Source organism: Symphalangus syndactylus, chromosome 14 (genome assembly GCF_028878055.3).
Source record: "Symphalangus syndactylus isolate Jambi chromosome 14, NHGRI_mSymSyn1-v2.1_pri, whole genome shotgun sequence".
NCBI lineage: Eukaryota > Metazoa > Chordata > Mammalia > Primates > Hylobatidae > Symphalangus > Symphalangus syndactylus.
In genome coordinates, this window is record NC_072436.2 from 69,674,559 (window position 1) to 69,693,364 (window position 18,806).

An 18,806-nucleotide genomic window follows, 5' to 3' on the forward strand; every position below is an offset into this window, starting at 1 on the left:
TGCCCCTGAGAACTTGTGTCTTTCCTCCAGTTGAGAGTCAGCAAGGAGCAGGACCACTTCCTGATCAGCCCTAAGGGAGTTTCTTGCAGTGAAGTCACAGCATCCAGCCTGGTGAGTACAGTCCAGCATCACTGCCCACTCCTTATTGAAATGACAGCACTCTCTCTGTTCCCACAGTGCTGGGTCATCTCCAAATTGGTCACTGTTGAACTGTGGAGCTCACAATCTGGTAGGGCAGAGAAGACACATGGAACAAACTAAGTGTCGAGAGCATGATGCGACCAAGAGACCAATTGGCAGGAGGAGGTGGCAAGTGCAGTGGGAAGGAGGAAGGATCAGAGATGGGCCTGGCATCCTCTCAGCAGACTCATGGGATGGCTACACCTGGGATTAGACCACAATGGTTGGGAGTGGGGGGCCTTTCTGGATAGGGGGATACATTAGAATAAGAACCAAAGCAGCAGGAGATTTGTCCGCACTGGCACCATTAGAGATGCTTCTGGGTCCCTTTTCAGTGTTGCTCCTTTTAGATGAGGTAGAGGCTTGCAAAAGTTGCTTTAGTTCAGGAAATACTTCTGGATGGGAGAAGGAAAGCAGTAGAAAGGACTGTCTTAGAAGCAGAAAAGGCCCAATCCTTCTCAGATACATGGGCTGTGGCTGCTGTGCCATGCACCTCGGAGAGGAGGACACCACCTTGGGGGCCTCTGCCAGGCTTGAGATATGCTCAGGTGTAGAGTGCAGCTACTCACTCAAAAGTCCAGGCTCAGCAAGTCATAGGATATCTAGGCAGGGCAGGACTTCTACCATGGCCAAGGCCACTTGAGAGGCAAGAAAGGAAACTGGTGCCCAGGGAGGGTAAGCAACTTGCACAAGGCTACCCAAGGAGGTGATGGCCAAGTCAGAGTTGGGAGCACAGAGACAAGGATGACACAGGCTCTGTCTGTAAGGTGTTCATGGTCTGGTTGGGGGAGAGAGGTGAGGTAATCAGCTATTAAAGCTCAGGGTTACAGAGTGTTCCAGTAGAGGTGAAGGAAGCTTGGGGAGCCTGGAAAGGGACACCCTACCCTGCCAGGAGCTGTAGGAGGAAGAGGGAATGAGGGAGGAGGAGTCTAGCTGAAACCATGGTGCAGGAGTGGAGTCAGTAGGATATGAACCAGTGGGGTAAGCAGACTTAGATCATGGTGGCAAGGAGAGGTTTGGCGGAGGTGACTGTGTCCTCAGCAGGAGTGCAGCATGCATCAAGCCCAGATGCATACAAGAGCCCTGTGCATGCATTTGGGAGGACTGGCCGAGTCTGGCTCAAGTATTCAGTATCTGGAGGTGGCCTTGGGAAGGGGGATCAGGTCCAAGTGATAAATGGCATGGAAGATCCTGTTATGGTGCTTTGGCTTTATTCTGCTGGACACGCAGAGCCACTGAAATGCAAGCAGGGGAGTAATACAAGCAGATTTCTGTTGTAGAAAGATCACTCTGAAAGCTGTGTGGAGGCCAATGGACACCTAGGTGGGGCTATTACAGCAAGCTGGGAAGGAAATTCCGGGCCTCTATGCTTAGTAGGCCTGCTGATCAGTTGGATTGGGAATATGGGATTGAGTTTGAGAAGCTGGTGGGACTTTCAAGAGATGTCAGTTGGCATTTGGTTATTCTAGGTTCAGAAGACATGCAGGATGGAGATACAGGTTTAAGTCATGGGCATGAGATGTTTATGGAGTGTGTGTAGACATAGGGCTGCTGTGTGTGGTTGTGCAGTTTGTGCACTGCACAAGGGAGCCTGGCTAATGAGGAAGAGAAGAGAGGGTGAAATCCAACCTGTGCTCCACTCACTACGTGTGTCCTAGCATTGGGCTTCTGTTTTGAATTTGCACAAAGGCAATACCCACACACCAAGCCCTATGTCCCTGGGCTGTCCTCAAGACGGGGTACCTGCTTTCTCATTTGTACAAAGGCACCGTATGGGAGGGTGGCTGTTGTATTAGGCTGTGGAGGTTCTTGAATGACAACAGATCACACGTCCAACAATGAGATATAAAATATGTAAGATCAGAGAGAGATTATCCGAGAGAGGGAATTCTAAACAGGCCACATGTCTGAGGAAGTGGGGGAGCTGGGCTGAGGGAAACCAAAGGGCAGCACTCCACACTTGGGTTTAAAGTACTTGAGGTGGGAGAGTTGCTGCAGCTTTTAGGGGTCACGCTGCTTTGAAGTCTGTGAAATTCACTTAAAATAGGATATTGTAAGTAGAGATTTGTTGAACATCTTCCTGATGCTTCTGTGTAAGCAAACGCCAGCAGCACATCCCTCCGCCCACATTAGAGTCTGTCTCCCTGCTTTGATACCCATCTCGTCCACCTGGGCTTTCTGGGGTGGGGGTGTTGGGCAATTTAAGGAACTGCCCTGTGTGCCACATTCAGGATGTCACGGGTGCCTCAGTTTTAAGGGCTAAAGTTATCGTGAGTTTTGGAGACTATCAACTGGCTTGTTAACGTCCAGGGAACAACTGCAGTCATTGAAGTTAGGTTAACTCCCAGCTGCCGGGAGATTGCACTCTGGGAAGCTGGGGAGGTGTTCAGTGAGAGCGCACTGGGAGGGGCTGGCTTCAGGATTTGGATTTGTGCTGGGTGATTTGAGAGAGAGTTCTGTTTACCTTGGATTGTGGGCTTTCAGGACACAGGAAATTCTGTGATTGAATATTTTACTACTTTTTATCCAGGAGGCAGGGGAGTAGGGGCACGGAGTGAGGCTAGAGCTGTCATTGGTAAAGCAGCCGCAGCCTCTTTGAGCCTCATTGAGAAAGGGCTCAGTGTAGACATTACTCCCCTTGGAAGGCCTCTCAGATGCTTCTTTTCTGATGGGATGAAAGACTCCCCCTGTCTCTGTCTAGAGAATTCTGTGCATGACTCTTTTCTAGCACTTTGCTACCCCATGTGTTGTCTGTGGATCACTTGAGAACTTGTTAGAAATGCAGGCTCTCAGGGCCCCCTCAGCCTCTGAATCAGAACCTGCATTTGACTGGGCTTCAGGTGATTCATGTGAACAAAGTCTGAGAAACTCTGCTCTCGCATTTCTCTTGCTGAATTATAATTGTCTGTGCTCCCGTTAGACTGTGCGCTCACTGAGGGCAGGAACTGGTTTGTTTTCTTCCAACACCAAGTCTGTCATTGCTCATGGTGTCTGGAATGCGTGAAGACAGGTGGGCGGCACATGCTGGGCCCACCAGCTGGGAGAGGAGTGAGGGGCCTCTGCCACCCTGTTGCCATAAGTCTCTCTTCTTCCCTGGCGCAGATCAAGGTGAATATTCTGGGAGAAGTGGTGGAGAAGGGCAGCAGCTGCTTCCCAGTGGACACCACAGGCTTCTGTCTGCACTCGGCCATCTATGCAGCGAGGCCCGACGTGCGCTGCATCATCCACCTGCACACACCGGCCACAGCAGCGGTGAGTGGGCTCGTTCTCAGCCACCCAAGGAAAGACGTAAGGTATCTGAGGTTGTAGCAATCTCGTCACTTAAAACAGTCTGGAAAGATCTAGAACTCAGGCCAAGGTGAAGCAAGAGAACTCCCAACGTGGAAACGCCCAGCCTCGTCGTCTTTCTGACTACTGAAGTCATAGCATAACATGAAGATGTGGAATGTCTGCTCCATTGCATCCCCCACATACTGCATACACAAGCAGTACCTGCTAAGTTTCTACTCAGGTCAGTCCTGTTGGACCAAGGCGTGGGGCCTGCCCCCACAAAGCCAGGCTCTGGCACAGGAGATATCTTGACAGAGGACAAACAGTTGGTGGGAACCTGGACTGTGCCCATTTTCCCATAGCTCAGGGTAGGCTGAGAGTAGGGGACGGAGCAAGCAAAACTGGGAGAGAATAGAAAGAAGAGACTCAATGAGCAGGTTGTCCACCTCTGGTCATTTCTCCATGTGTACCTAAGACACTGTGATGTCACTTGGAAAGACGGCAGGCAGACAACCAGTTCTGTGTACTCCCCCCGAACCCTACCCTATCCTGCTGACCCCCAGGCCACACACATGCAGGGACAGAGTAGGCTGACTTGTCATCAGCCCGTTTCCCCAGCAAAACACACTGGTTATGAGCATTCAGACTTTCCAGAGTTTAGACTAAGATGTGAACATGTATTTGTGCTGAGTGTGCATCTTTGCAGAGCTCAGGGCTGAGTCAGGGCAGAATGAGTGAAGGAGGGCAAGGGTTCTTCTAAACCTCTCCATGCCCCTTGCTAAAAAATAAATAAATATATTATTGCACTCGCTGTCCACCATGAGCAGCTTACTTTTAATAAGTGGTGGGGGAATGTGTTTCAACCCTGGTCCCCAGCACTTGTATTGTCCTCGTCCCAGCGGCAAGAAATTGCTTTTGAAGTGGGACCTTTATATTGGGCAGCAAATAATTTCATTCATTTTAAAATGGGACTTTTCAATGGCCCTCTCTGTTTGTCAAAAGTCGTGACCTAGTCTGCACTGAAACCAAAGCTGAGGGTCTCCAGCCTACCCCAAGGGATCTGGACTCTGCTTACCCTAGCCTGGTGCAAACGCCACCACAGCCTGCCTCTTCCCAGAGTTGTATGACAAGAGCAAAGCTGTGTGTGAGGTGGGGGGAGTGGGAGGGGCAGCAATAGGTCTCTGGAGCGCATTCTTTCTAGCAATTCTAAAAGGTGATATGTTGACATGGCTGCTGTGAAAACAGTGATGGAAATACACTAGAGCAAGCAGCGTGACACAACGCCCAAGCCAGGTGGTAGAGGAACCTAGGACTTTCTTGTGCCTGCTCCCCACCCTCACCCCTCACCCTCACCCCTCACTGGCCCCCAGAGTAGAGCTGGACTGTGCTGCTCTGAGGAAAGGGTGGGGAGGGCTGCAGGTGCTAACCATGCCATTGTCTCTCTAAGGTGTCGGCCATGAAGTGGGGCCTCCTGCCTGTCTCCCACAATGCCCTGCTGGTGGGGGACATGGCCTATTATGACTTCAATGGGGAAATGGAGCAGGAAGCCGATCGGATCAACCTGCAGAAGTGCCTTGGACCCACCTGCAAGGTTAGCTTAGCTCTTCTGGGACAATAATCTAGAGTGGCATTGTCAAAAGCCAACATCACAAAAGTGATATATGTTCATTGGACAATAAGGGAGGGAGAGAGGGGGAAAAAAAAAGAAAGATCTCTCTATCCCACTACCTTGAGATTTTGCTGTGTACCCCAAATATATTGAAATTTATATTTGCAAAACTAGGATCATAAAATAAGTTGTTTTCCCTCAGCAATATATAGTAATTACCTTTGTATGTTATTAAATATTTTCTCTATCACCATTTTAAATTATTAAATTTAATTAAATTATAGCACAACTATTCACAGACTTCAATATGAGAATAGTTGTGCTATAATTTACCTGAATACTCTTCTGTGGTTGAACATTAAAAGGTATTTTTCAGCTGGGTGCAGGGCTCATGCCTGTAATCCCAACACTTTGGGAAGCCAAGGCGGGTGGATCACTTGAGCCCAGGAGTTCAAGACCAGCCTGGGCAACATGGCCAAACCCCGTCTCTACAAAAAATACAAAAATTAGTGAAGCTTGGTGGTATGCACCTGTGGTCCCAGCTACTCAGGAGGCTGAGGTGGGAGGATCGATTGACCCCAGAAGGTGAAGGCTGCAGTGAGCTGTGATCACATTGCTATACTCCAGCTTGGGCAACAGAGTTAGACCTGTCTCAAAAAAAAAAAATTTTTTTTTCTTCCTGAGTTTTTTCTTAATAAAAACAACACATTGATGAAACTCCTGTCAGCTAAATCTTTGTGTGAACTTGAGATGAGTTTCTTAGGATAAGTTCCTAGGGCTGCACGGGCTAGAACTCTCACTTCATGTCGCCAAATTGCCCCACACGGTTTGTTCACTCTCCCACCCCATGTCTAGGATATGAGAGTGCCACTTCCCTGCAGTCTCCCCAAACTTGAGTGTTGTCGCCTTTGTTTTTCCACCAACTTGCAAGAGAAAAATGGAATCTTATTGTTGCTTGACTGAACTCTTGAGCCCTGTTTTATAACAGCACGTATTTGGGGATGGTTAGCTCAGTATGGCACAGCCACGGAGCCTAGTCTGGGTTGATGGGCGCTTTGTCGCTATCCTTGCAAGGAATGCACTGCCTGAGTCATTTCCCATGAGTCCCTGTCTTCTCAACTCTAACACAGTGAGGTATCCTGCCTCTCTCTCCTGACATCCTCCAGAACATTATTTAGAGTGTGGGGAGAGGGATGAAATGTTCACATCTACGAAGTGCTACAAGAATTTGAAAGATGGGGTATTCGTTGTTTGTAGTACTTTTTGTGGGCCACAGCCACTGTCTCTTTCTGCTTCTCTGGCACTTGAGAGGAAAAAATACCAGCTGTTTTCAACGAGAGAGGATGTGATGTTTAGAGCCACCAGGCTTCAGCCCAGGCTCTGCCTGGAGACAGATCTGACACATGGATCTGTGTCCCAGCTCCCAGGCTGGTGTCATCTGGTTCCAGAGAGTTCTTGAGAGTAAAACCAACGAAGAAAAGTTTCGGAGGGAAGATGCAGTTGAACTTTGGGGAGTTGTGCTCTTGGTACAAATTCAGTTTGGGTTCCCCCACTTCTACTCACCTTTCCCTGACTGAGTCTAAAACATTGCACTAATAGTGAGAACCCCTGGCTTCTAGTTCAGATGCTTCCCCTAATTAGCTGAGAGACTTTCCGTTTTTGGGTTTTTTTGTTTTTTTTTTGAGACGGAATCTTGCTCTGTCACCGACTGCGGTACAATGGTGCGATCTCAGCTCACTACAGCCTCCACCCCCCAGGTTCAAGTGATCCTCCCACCTCACCCTCCCGAGTAGCTGGGACTACAGGCAGGCACCATCACACCCAGCTAATTTTTAAATTTTTGTATTTTTAGTGGAGATGGGGTTTCACCATGTTGGCCAGGCTGGTCTCGAACTCCTGACCTCAAAGTGATCCGCCCACCTTAGCCTCCCAAAGTTCTGGGATTACAGGCGTGACCCACCACACCTGGCTGAGACTTTTAGTCTTTTCAGGCTTTTATTGTCTTTTCTATAAAACCAGTGAGTTAGATTAGAAGGTCACTGTGGCCTCTTTCTAGAGCTGTGAGATCTCAGAGCTGACAGGGCCTCGTTGAGTTTATGGTGCAGAAACCTAAGGCCCAAAGAGGTGACATGACTCACCTGTTTCTGCAGGGCCACCTCTCAGAGAGCCGCCCCCTGGGTTTTGACTCCCACGTCAACTAAGTCACAGGAGCAAGAGATTGCTATTGAGGTGGGAACTCTGTATTGGATAGCAAACAATTTCATTCACTTTAATATACACGTCAGTTTTTCAAGCTTCTAAGCTTTCCAAGGCCTAAAAACCCAGGCATTGCCTAAAGAAATTGACCAAGCTATTTAGTCTCAGTTTTAAAATGCCTTCTTCAATTTCAATTTTTAAAATGCCTAAAAACCCAGGCATTGCCTAAAGAAATTAATCAAGCTATTTAGTCCCAGTTTTAAAATGTCTTTTCAATTTCTTAGGGTAGATGCTTTGAGTTAAAATCCCATGTGGGGTAGCTTTGGGATATTTGATTAGAGAACATAAACAAGGAGTTGGAAGAAGGGGCTCTGGGATTGGTTGTGGAAGTTGATCTAAATAAAATGAAAAACCTCTCCCTCTTAACTACAGTTTAGAGGACTTAAGGTTTTAATTGACTATTTATTTCTCTACAGATCCTGGTGCTAAGAAACCATGGAGTGGTTGCTCTGGGTGACACCGTAGAGGAGGCATTTTACAAGGTCTTCCACCTGCAGGCTGCATGTGAGATACAGGTGAGCAAATTCTCCTGGGAAGTGGGCCCAGGAGTGGGCTCTGACAGGGGCCTGTGGGCAAACTTGGTGACCCTGTTGGCTGTGATTCAGGGGATCTTTTGATCCCAGCTGTCTAAAAGCCTTGCCCTATTTCTCTGCCTTGGCACCATCTTATCCTTCTAAAGTTTCACACTTAGGATTAGTTCTGTGGCTTTGAAAAATGCATCAGCATTGTCTAACAAGCAATAAATACCCACTTCTTGGGGATCAGTGCCCAGTCTGGTGAGCTGCATGGGCTCATCAACTGGACAGTGGGAGAAACTGTAATAAGGCATAGAAATTTTTTACCATGCTCATATGTTACGTGGGGTATACCTGTTGCACCTATGCCCAACAGACACACAGGTAGGTTTTTGTTTGTTTGTTTGTTTGTTTTTGAGGGGGGGGTAGGTTTGCAAAGGCCAGGAACATGGTCAAATCCAGCAAGAGAAGCGGAAAGCAGGCCAGTCGGAGTGTTGACATGGCAGCCTTAACAGCCAGGGCAACCCCAAGTGATGTCCAGAAAGCCGTCGTGAAACCCCTAACCGGGAAGGGATAGAGAAGACAGGAGTGTCCGTGATCAGGGAACCCCCTAGAGGAGTTGGAGAAGCAGTAGGAAAACAGACAAACCTGTAGTTGTATAGACAACAAAGTGGTGTTGGATAAGCCAAGCACACACTTTTCAATGTGACAAGTTGGTCAGGGGCAGGTAGGGGGCCTTGCACAACCCTGAAAAGACCTTATTAACCAGACCAGGCTGATCAGGCTCCATATTCCCTGCTCTGGGCTGTGTGCCCTTGGGTAGAGGACTTGCCCTGCTTGAGCCTCTGTCTCCTCACCTGTAGACGTGGGGCCCAGCGGGTCGCTGTAAGGACACAAAGAGGGGTGTTGCTGCTGCTATTTTTAGGACTCAACTGACATATGGAGGCCCGTTGCTCCTGGATGAGTCAGCTCTTTGCCCAGCCCCTTGGTGTCCTGTCCGCCCTCTCCTGGCTGGCCTAGGCAGAGCAGCGCCCAGAGGAAGAGGTCTTTCTCTTGGAGGCACTCTGGGGAGATTGAGATCTGCCTGGAAGCGTCGCTGGTGGAGGCTCTGCAGTGGGACCTTTTTAATTGTTTTAAAAGGATATTTGGTAAGGACAGCTGTGAAGATAATGATGAAGTATTAGAGGCAGTGGTCAGAACAGGGGCAGGTGGACACAGACCCAGCTGGTGCCTTTCTGATGTACTGTAGTGCCCCCCACTGCTGCCCAACGAAAGATTCTGGCCCTAAGCTCTGACCAGTGACTGGTGGAAGAATCTGGTGGAGCCTCTGGGATACCGGGAAGCTACTCTCCCTTTCCCACATCTGAACTCTTAAGAGCTCCCTGTCTTCCTTCTGGAGAAGATTCTTCAATAAGAAAATATCTCCTGTAAAAACGTCATCTCTGCAAAGACAGCTCAGCCCTAAAAATGAGTGGAGAGGGTTGCCCATGTGTTGCACCACCCCACATGGTGAAGTACACCTCTCCCAGGATTCAGAACCCCAGAAACAGTTTCTGGGCAGTTTAAAGGGCAGAGCTGTGGCCTTCTGTACCTGACAGCCCCCTTCCCTCAGCTGCTGTCACTTTCTTTTCAGGATTTGTTTGCTGAGACCTTGTTACAGGACCTCAGGCAATGCAGACAGATAACCCTGGGCAAGCTCCAGTGACCTTTTTTTCCCCCAGCTGGTAGAGCAGAGAGGCTTCTAGAGGTGGGAATAGAGCTGGAAGATGTGGAAGAAAAAAAGCAGGAAAGCCTAGAGGAGGTGTGGGTGGATCAGGGCATGAAAGAGCCTGGGTAACAGTGACTGCAGGTGCCGCTGGGAGCACAGCCCTGGCCAGGTCATTTTTGGGTGAAGCGGCCAGCACTGAAGCTCTGTTTCCATTGTGGGCCAAGTTTTCTTCCCTGGTGACCTTGGCAAACAAGCGAACGTGGCTGTGGTCATGTTAGTAGTTCAAGGCTGAGAGCCTATTTATTTCTCCTGACGATGGTGTTCTCTCTGCTCCCCATCAATTTGGGGTTCCGGGAAACTGGGTCATCCCCCGCTGAGAGAGGCAGCGCCCTGCTCTGCTGACAGGCAGATGGGAAGAAGCTCAGGCAGTTCTTCTCCATCTGCTACCCATCACCATGGAAACTGGGGGAGGAAGAGGGAGGTGGGAGGAGGCAGCTCTCGCAAGGTTGTGGGCAGTCTCTCCTTCTCTTCTTCTCCATTAAATATGGGTCCTCAGGGAATAGCGCTTCTCAAAATTCATTCATTAGAACATTATACGGCACCCCATATGTACCAGGTGCTACACTAAGTGCTTTAGACCTATTACCTTAAAGACTTCTCACAAGGTAGGTACTGCTATTTTCACACAGTTGGTAAGTGGCAGAGCCAGGATTCAAACCTGGGCAGCCTGGTGCCCTTAAACGCTACCTGGAGAAGTGCTGCCTCACCAGGGCTGTGAGGGGCAGTGGGAGAAGTCTGTTTATCTTCCGCTAGACACATGGCTTGGACGAGAAGGGCGTAGATAATATTCTTGCTTCCTTCTCTTCACAGGGTGACAGGGGTCAGCTGGGAGGGCTGCCTGGCTGACCTCAGAGAAGTATCACAGGGGCATTTGTTAAATGATGAATTTAACATACTCTAAGGTCTGTCCCCGATCCTCTTGGGATCATAGACCTGTATTTGTCAGCAGGTTAAATTGGATTTTTTCATTTCCAGCAAAAAATAACTGTCACAAAAATGCTGAAAGTTTGCATAATTAAAGCAGTTTCCCATAACAAGCAGGCTAACATGGGATATCATATCTTATTCGGAATGCTAATATAATAATGTGTGGTACAAAACACCTAGTTCACCACCTGGAATGTTCATAAGCCATTGTCTCTTTATGTAGCTAGATTTATCATTCAGGAAGCCAAACCCTAACCAATTATATCTGAGTGGTAGATACATGAGGGTAAATAGAATGTACCATTAGATAAGCACAGAATTAAAAATGTAAGGGGATTTGTTAGATTAATGAGTGTTTTTTAGGATCATTCTAAAATTGCCTGCTGTATACACACACCTCTTGTCCTAATACTCAGAGTCCATTGCCTACAACTACCTGCATTGCCCTCCACACGGAGCCTTGACAAGGAGACAGACACTCTAAGTCCGTGAGTGGGAACTCTCACCCCTGCACAGTGCTTGGCTGTACACTATAGGCATTTTATCTGTCTCCTTTCTCTGGGCTTCCTTGACTGACTAACCCCATTGTGGAGAATATATTTTTCCTTTGGACCTGTGAATTCATCCCATGAGGTCACAAATAAATTTCATTGGCTTGGGAGCCAGCCTATTTCTTTCAAGTGACTTTTAAAAAAATATAGGGGAGGTCAGCCATGGTGGTTCATGCCTGTAATCCCAGCACATTGGGAGGCCAAGGCAGGTAGATTGCTTGAGCCCAGGGGTTCGAGACCAGCCTGGCCAACATGGCAGGACCCCATCTCTACAAAAAATACAAAAATTAGCTGAATGTGGTAGCACACATCTGTAGTCCCAGCTACTCAGGAGGCTGAGGTGGGAGGATAGCTTAAGCCTGGGAGGTTAAGGCTGCAGTGATCCAAGATTGTGCCACGGCCCTCCAGCCTGGGCAACAGAGACACTGTCTCAAAATAAAAATAAAAAAAATAGGAGATATTTCAAACATACAGAAAAATGCAGAGACTAACATAATAGACACCCATACCTACCAATCAGATCAAACATATTCATAACCTCTGGCTTCAAATCTTGAAGAAACAAAATATTACAAACAAGGACTGAAGTCCGCTTTGAAGTCCTTTCCAGTCTCATCTTCCCTCCCTCCCCAGATATAATCACAATTCTAGGTTAGTCTGTATCCCAGGTAACTTTCAGTCCTCTGTTTTGATTCTTAAGGTTTAACGCTTGCTATTTCCTTCTTTATAACCTCTAAGAACTGGCATCCGAAAATAAACTAATAGCTCTTTTCTTGGAAATGGGCGCATGCCCGTCAAGTATGGGTGGCTCTTTCTCAGTGTGGCCTCTAAGTTCTCCTCTGCGACTTCCCATTCTCTCATCACATACAGGAGCATAGATAAGTGCAGGGTACCCAAGTGCACATGGGCTGAGGGCTTTCTGCTCTTTGCTGCAGGTGTCGGCTCTGTCCAGTGCCGGGGGAGTGGAGAACCTCATCCTCCTGGAGCAGGAGAAGCACCGGCCCCACGAGGTGGGCTCCGTGCAGTGGGCCGGGAGCACCTTTGGGCCTATGCAGAAGAGCCGGCTGGGGGAGCATGAGTTTGAGGCCCTCATGAGGATGCTGGACAACCTGGTGAGTCTCCTGCCATTGCCCTTCCAGGCCAGTCCATTGAGGCTTAGCCCCTGGAACCAGGAAGTACAAGGCATCGGGTGGGCACAAGAATCACCAGCATCACAGTTAGGTTGTTGAAGCCTCATTGATGGGAAATTTGATTTAGAATGTGTGGTTATTCTAATAGTAGTTGAATTTTTGTAAACTGTGGACTTTGCCACCCACAACTAAGTGCTGTGGATATTGTCATATCTGCAGAGTCCTCTATGAAAAGTCGTAGTCCAGGCTGGGTGCAGTGGCTCACACCTTTAATCTCAGCACTTTGGGAGGCCGAGGCAGGAGGATCACGAGGTCAGGAGGTTGAGACCATCCTGGCTAATGCAGTGAAACCCTGTCTCTACTAAAAAAAAAAAAATACAAAAAATTAGCTGGGCGTGGTGGCGCACGCCTGTAGTCCCAGCTGCTTGGGAGGCTGAGGCAGGAGAATTGAACTGGGAGGCAGAGGTTGCAGTGAGCCGACATTGCGCCACTGCACTCTAGTCTGGGTGACAGAGTGAGACTCCGTATCAAAAAAAAAAAAAAAAAAGGTCATAGTCCAGTAAAAACTAGGACACAGAGCCTATCTTATACTGGGGCTTTGCTCATACCTCTTATATAGTTAGTTCTGTCTTTCTGTCCATTTCATGACTTTAATGCAGAAAACACATAATACTACTAATTTCCTTAATCCTAGGCAGCACCTTTGTGACAATATCCTATTGTAATGAATAAATGAACCAATCAGTCGTGTAAGGAATTAAACTAGTATGTGTCTAGGAGTGGGCTGGCTCTTCAAAGGATATAAAAAAATTTTTAAGACATTCTTTCTTCTTCTAAGGGCTAACAATTTAGCTGATAATATGAGATATAAACAGGTGACAATTCAAGAACAAGAGGAAAGCATATGCAATGAGGAGCTAATTGCATGAGAGGCTGTAACTTCTTAGATTGCTCAGAGAAGTGAAAGTTGAAATCTATCTTTATAACATTCCGTCTGATTCATTTTTCCCATCCTCACACTACCGTCTTGGGCCTTCTTTATCTTGTCAAGGTTATGGCAATAATTAATACATTTCTCCCTGCCTTCAGTTCCTCCAAATCATCTCTACTTTGTTACTAGGCTGACCATGAGGGCTGCTTTATAATAATGAAAGGTACAATCCACAATGGAAATACAACTCCCATTAACATTTGTATGCTGAGTAATCTATGCCTAAAGAAAGTACCGCGACTAAATGGTTTCACACAAGAACTTTTTCCAACCTTTAAGACACAGATAATTCTGTTATTTAAACTCTTTCAGAGAGGAGTGAAAAAAGAATACTAAGCCATAATAATTGTAACATATTTAGACCAATTTTTCTTTGAATGTTGATGAAAAATGCTACATGAAAACTAGCAAATAGTATCAAGCCTAATAGTAGAATAATAATATACAATAACTGGTGGCTCATTCCTAGAATTCAGGGATGGCTTAATAATATCAGTCTATAAATCTTTTAAATGTATTTCATGATATTGAAGCATCAAAGGATAAAAACTTTTGATCTGTCCAGTATGGTGGCTCACACCTGTAATCTCAGCACCTTGGGAGGCTGAGACTGGTGGATCGCTTCAGCCCAGGAGTTCAAGACCAGCCTGGGCAATATAGCAAGACCCTGTCTCTACAAAAAATACAAAACATGGCCAGGCATGGTGGCATGTGCCTATTAAACTTTTAAACAAAACAATTATTCTTGGTCATAGCACTATTATTTAATATTATTCTAGAATAATATTGGAATTCAATCCAAGGCAATGAAGCATAAGAGGTATAAATATTATAAAGGAAAGGAAATTGTTATTTACAGATAATATGGTTACATGCCTATAAAGTCCAAAAAAAAACTGAAAAAATATTAAAAATAATGAGAATACTTTTGTAACCACCTGATGGGTTCTTCCTGCCCATTGCACAAGCAAAATCAGTTCACAGAGACCATGGCATTACAGTAAAGAAAGAGTTTAATTGATGTGAGTCTGGCCACACCATGCAGGAGACAAACTCAAATCAATCTCACTGAAGCCTCAGAGGTTATGGATTTTTCAAAGGGGGTTTTTCAAAGATTCCTGGTCTTAAACTCTTGGGATCAAGTGACTCACCTGTCTCAGCCTCCTAAGGTGCTGAAATTACAGGTGTGAGCCACTGTGCCAGGAAGATTCAAAGATAGTTTGGTGGGTAGGGGGCTAAGGTATGGGTGATACTGATTGGTTGGGAATACAATCATAGGAATGTGGAATATGGTCCTCGTGCACTGAGTCTGCCTGTGGGTGGGGCCACAGGACTGACTGAGTCCCAGGTCCATCCAGTTGTCAGAAATGCAAAAGCCTGAAAAGACATCTCCAAAGGCCAATCTTAGGTTCTGCAATAGTGATATTATTTACAGGAGTAACTGGGGAAGTTGCAAATCATGTGACCTCTGGAATAATAGCTGGTAATTATTTAACTATGCCTACATCTTAGTAAAATTCAGGCCCTTTCCTGTTCCTAACTTGGTGGTCTTTCATCAGTTTTACAGGGCAGTTTAGTTTTTGGGAAGGGCTATCATCATTTACACTATACACTAAATTTCTCCTGAAGTTAGCTTGGCTCACATCCAGGAATGAGCAAAGCCAGCCAGCTTGCGAGGCTAGAAGCAAGATAGAGTACTGTCATAATTTTGCAAAGGTGATTTCAGTTTGAGGTGGTCAATTATGCAAATATATACAAAAATCAGTAGTTTTTGTATCTTAACAACTTTGAAAATATAATAATGGGAGAAAATAATCCTATTTGCAAATGGATCACAATCATAAAACACTAAAAAGCAGAATCCATGTTTTTAAAACCATAAAACTTTATTAATAGACATCAGAGAAAACCTGAAGTCAGTGAAGAGCTATAATTTATTCTTGGTTAGAAAGCTTCAATAGGGTAAAGAGGTTACTTCTCCAGAATTAATCAATAAACTTAATGGATTTCTTTCAAAAATGGGGGAAGGTACGAGGACTTGACAAAATATCCTTCCATGTGAAATTCAGGATGGCTAGGGCAATGTTATAAAAAGAAAAGCAATCAGGAATACTAATTCCACCTCATGACAAAGTGTGATAAAGCTTTAGCAACTAAACGGCGTGGCACTAGCAGAATGGATGTGCAAAACAATGCAACAGCTTAGAGAATCCAGAAATAGATCCAAAATATATGAGAATTTAACACAGGAAAAGCAGGCACTTTATAAATCAGTGCGGGAAAGATAGACTACTTGCCATCTGGGAAGGAAAACTAAGGCAGCTTTGCTACTTCATTTATTTCAACAAGATAAATTCCTGGTTTATCAAAATGGTAAACATAAAAAGTGAACTTATCGGGGTATTAAAAAACATAGAGTTATGTTTTTGATGCCCTCGTGTTAGGGAAGACTTATCAAGCACGGCAGAAAAGGCTGCAATCATGACAAATATTGATAGATATGATATTAAACAATTCAAAACTTGCATTTCTATAAGCCACTCCCCCACCATAAACAAGGTAAAAGACAAAGTATGGAAGGAAATATTTTCACCATGTATGATAGTGAAAAAGTTAATATTCTTAATTTACAAAGAGCTTACAAATCAATGTGAAAAAGAGAAACATCAATAGAAAAATGGGCTGAGAACATAAACCATTTACAAAGGAAAATAGTTAAGTAGCCATTATATGTGATTGGAAATATCCATTTTACTAGCATCAAACATATATGGACACACATGTATATGCATAGAGATATGACTGGAAAGGTTTTTAGTGGTTGTCTCTGGGGTGAGAGTTTGCATAAAATTCAGTTTTTTCCTTTTTTTTAAATTTTGCTTAATTATTCTACATGGATCTGTATTTCCTTTATAATCAGAAAAATACCTTAATGTCATTTTAATTTAAAAATAGAAGACAAGGAGTGCTGAATATTGCTCCAACAGCTGCCAAGGTTCCAGAATGTTTGTTCTGTCCAAGAAGCAGTCAGCTCCAGCTTTGAGGGATGTGGCCTTGCTTAGGAGACAGGAATGTTCTTGAGTCTGATTTCAGGGTTCCTAGAAGGAAATTGTTAAGAAGTTTCAGAGTCAAGGAACGGAGGGGTGACTGTTAAATCAGCTGGGAAGCTTTTAAAGATCCTGTAGCCCAGGCCACGCTGTGATCTGATTAAATGGGCAACTCTGCATCAGGGCCCAGGCATCAGTGTTTGTGTGAAGCTCCCCCAGTGATTCCAGTGTACAGCCAGGGCTGGGAGCCACTGGACCAGAGGAAATCCGTGGCTCCATTTGGATGAGGAGCTCTGTCTGTCTGGCCCACAAAGGTCTAGGGATTTTCTCAGCCCTGATCAGAGGACTTGTTGGGGTAGAGAAAGAGAGGGCCTGGGGGACCAGGAGGAGGGAACAGTTCTGAAATACACCAGAAGAGTGGAAAGCCTAGATTGTTTAATGGAGATTTGGGTTTACACGAAGAGTCCTTTAAGCAGATGGAAGGAAAGGTGTATGTGCATGTATGTGCAGGTACAGGCCTTTTCTCTCACCCCATAAGTGGTTCTATTTTTGTCCTTTATAGGGCTACAGAACAGGCTACACGTACCGCCACCCCTTTGTTCAAGAGAAAACCAAACACAAAAGTGAGGTGGAGATTCCAGCCACGGTCACAGCCTTCGTGTTTGAGGAGGACGGTGCCCCGGTGCCCGCCCTGCGACAGCATGCCCAGAAGCAGCAGAAGGAGAAGACCCGCTGGCTCAATACGCCCAACACCTACCTGCGGGTCAATGTGGCCGATGAGGTCCAGAGGAGCATGGGCAGCCCCCGACCCAAGACCACGGTAAGGGGGAGCCCAGGACAGACCCAGGCAGAGAGGGGCAGGCTGCATTTGCAGGGTGAAGCATTTTTAAAACGGGAATAGAACAAACCTCTCCTGCCCCAGGTTAGTAGCATCCTCTTTGGGCTTCCTATTGGGCCTCTGAGAGCAGCTGCTCAGGCCCACTGAGCCCCTGACCACTTCTTCCTTGCACCTCCGCCTGAGTTTTTGGGTCTAAGGAACAGATTTCTCCAGAGGGCAGTTGGACCAGGCACATGACCCAGAACCAGTTGGTTTGTGCTTCTTTCTCCCACATCCACAGGGGGCTCCTGGGAAATTCAAGGGAGGAGCATTTAACATTGGGACTTCAGATCTGATGCAAGCCCAGGAGGTGGGCTGTACAGCCACTTCTATGAAGTTATATTTTCTCTCCCTGTCCCCAACCACAGGCTCTCAATTTTTCATTAACATAAAAGTAGCCAACAGCCAAATAGAATAGCTCTTCATAAAACAATATGAAGCTCTCCAAACTCAAATCAAGTTACCTAATACTGAAGCCCAAGTGGTTGCCTGTGTGTCAAAGCTGGTTCCCAAGGTTCTGACGCCAACTCTTGGACGTTCTTTATAGCTGACCTTTGGCCTAAGGGCCTTCATTGGTAACTGGGTCATCTGTTGCCCTTCTCTGCTCCTGGAGACAGACATCAAACAGGCCTAAGAAGAGAGAGTGTCTATGAGTAGGCTTGCTGACCTTCCACGCAGGCCATTGGGCCCAGATCTCATGGGTGGACCACTGGGGAGGACACATGGGCCTGTTCCCTCACCTCAGCCCCGTGGCTTTGTGTTTGTGCAGTGGATGAAGGCTGATGAGGTGGAGAAATCCAGCAGTGGCATGCCAATTCGCATCGAAAACCCAAACCAATTTGTGCCTCTCTATACCGACCCCCAGGAAGTGCTGGAGATGAGGAACAAGGTAAGTGGGGGCTGTTTATCCCACTCTCTCTTCTCCCACATTGGGGGGGTCTCAAGTCCCACAAACAGGAGCTGAGTTTCCAGGATGTGCCTTACTAGCTGACATCTCACATGCCTCACAGGAGAGAGAAACTACCATTGACTGACCATGGCCCAGGTGCTGTGCTAAGGCTGTACTCATGTGGTCCCGTAACCCTTTACCTAGAGCATGGCTTGGTTTACACCTCAGCTGTCTCTGAAAGTCCTGCCCACAAAATGAGTTTTAATGAATTTTATACCATTTTCCTTTTGGCTTATTTGCAATATTTCAAGATCGCTGTGTTTGTTTCCGGACCTTTGCCTGACAGTTCACTTGCATGTATTTTTAATGTTACTTTAAAACTGCAGTTGTAGCAGGCACCTCTAACAGAGCAGATCACTCACAGGATAGTGTTGCAGTGTGTGGGCCCGCATACCCTACAGCACTTGTTGAAAGTTTAGATTCCTGGGTCACCCTCCTCTACCTCCCTCCCTCCCTCTCCCCTCGCCCCAGACATTCAGATTCAATGGTGGGGGGTGCCTAGAATCTGTATTTAAAACAAATTCCTCAGGGGCTTCTTAGGATCAACTATGCCTCATTTTACTTTTCATAGTTTATAGCTCCTTCTGGTTTCATGAAAATCTGGTGCTTTACATAAATTGCTAATACACCCTGGAACAGACTTGGAGGCCCCCCCCTTAGAGTGCAAGGATTGCATTAGGATAGGAAACGGGCTCCCACGCCGCTGGAGACCTTTCTAGACCCCAGGCACACCAGT

The 18,806-nt window shown here is 46.4% G+C and overlaps 1 protein-coding gene across 2 annotated transcripts in view; it reads left to right on the top strand.

Moving 5' to 3' along the window:
- Window positions 1–18,806, top strand: part of ADD2 (adducin 2) — a 113,134-nt gene that overhangs the window by 74,196 nt on the left and 20,132 nt on the right. For both annotated transcript variants that reach the window (XM_055241103.2, XM_055241104.1), the window contains 7 exons: window positions 31–111; window positions 3,283–3,432; window positions 4,898–5,041; window positions 7,732–7,830; window positions 12,012–12,188; window positions 16,807–17,064; window positions 17,891–18,010. In XM_055241103.2, the coding sequence (XP_055097078.1) occupies window positions 31–111; window positions 3,283–3,432; window positions 4,898–5,041; window positions 7,732–7,830; window positions 12,012–12,188; window positions 16,807–17,064; window positions 17,891–18,010 (1,029 nt within the window). The remainder of the gene's footprint in view (window positions 1–30; window positions 112–3,282; window positions 3,433–4,897; window positions 5,042–7,731; window positions 7,831–12,011; window positions 12,189–16,806; window positions 17,065–17,890; window positions 18,011–18,806) is intronic.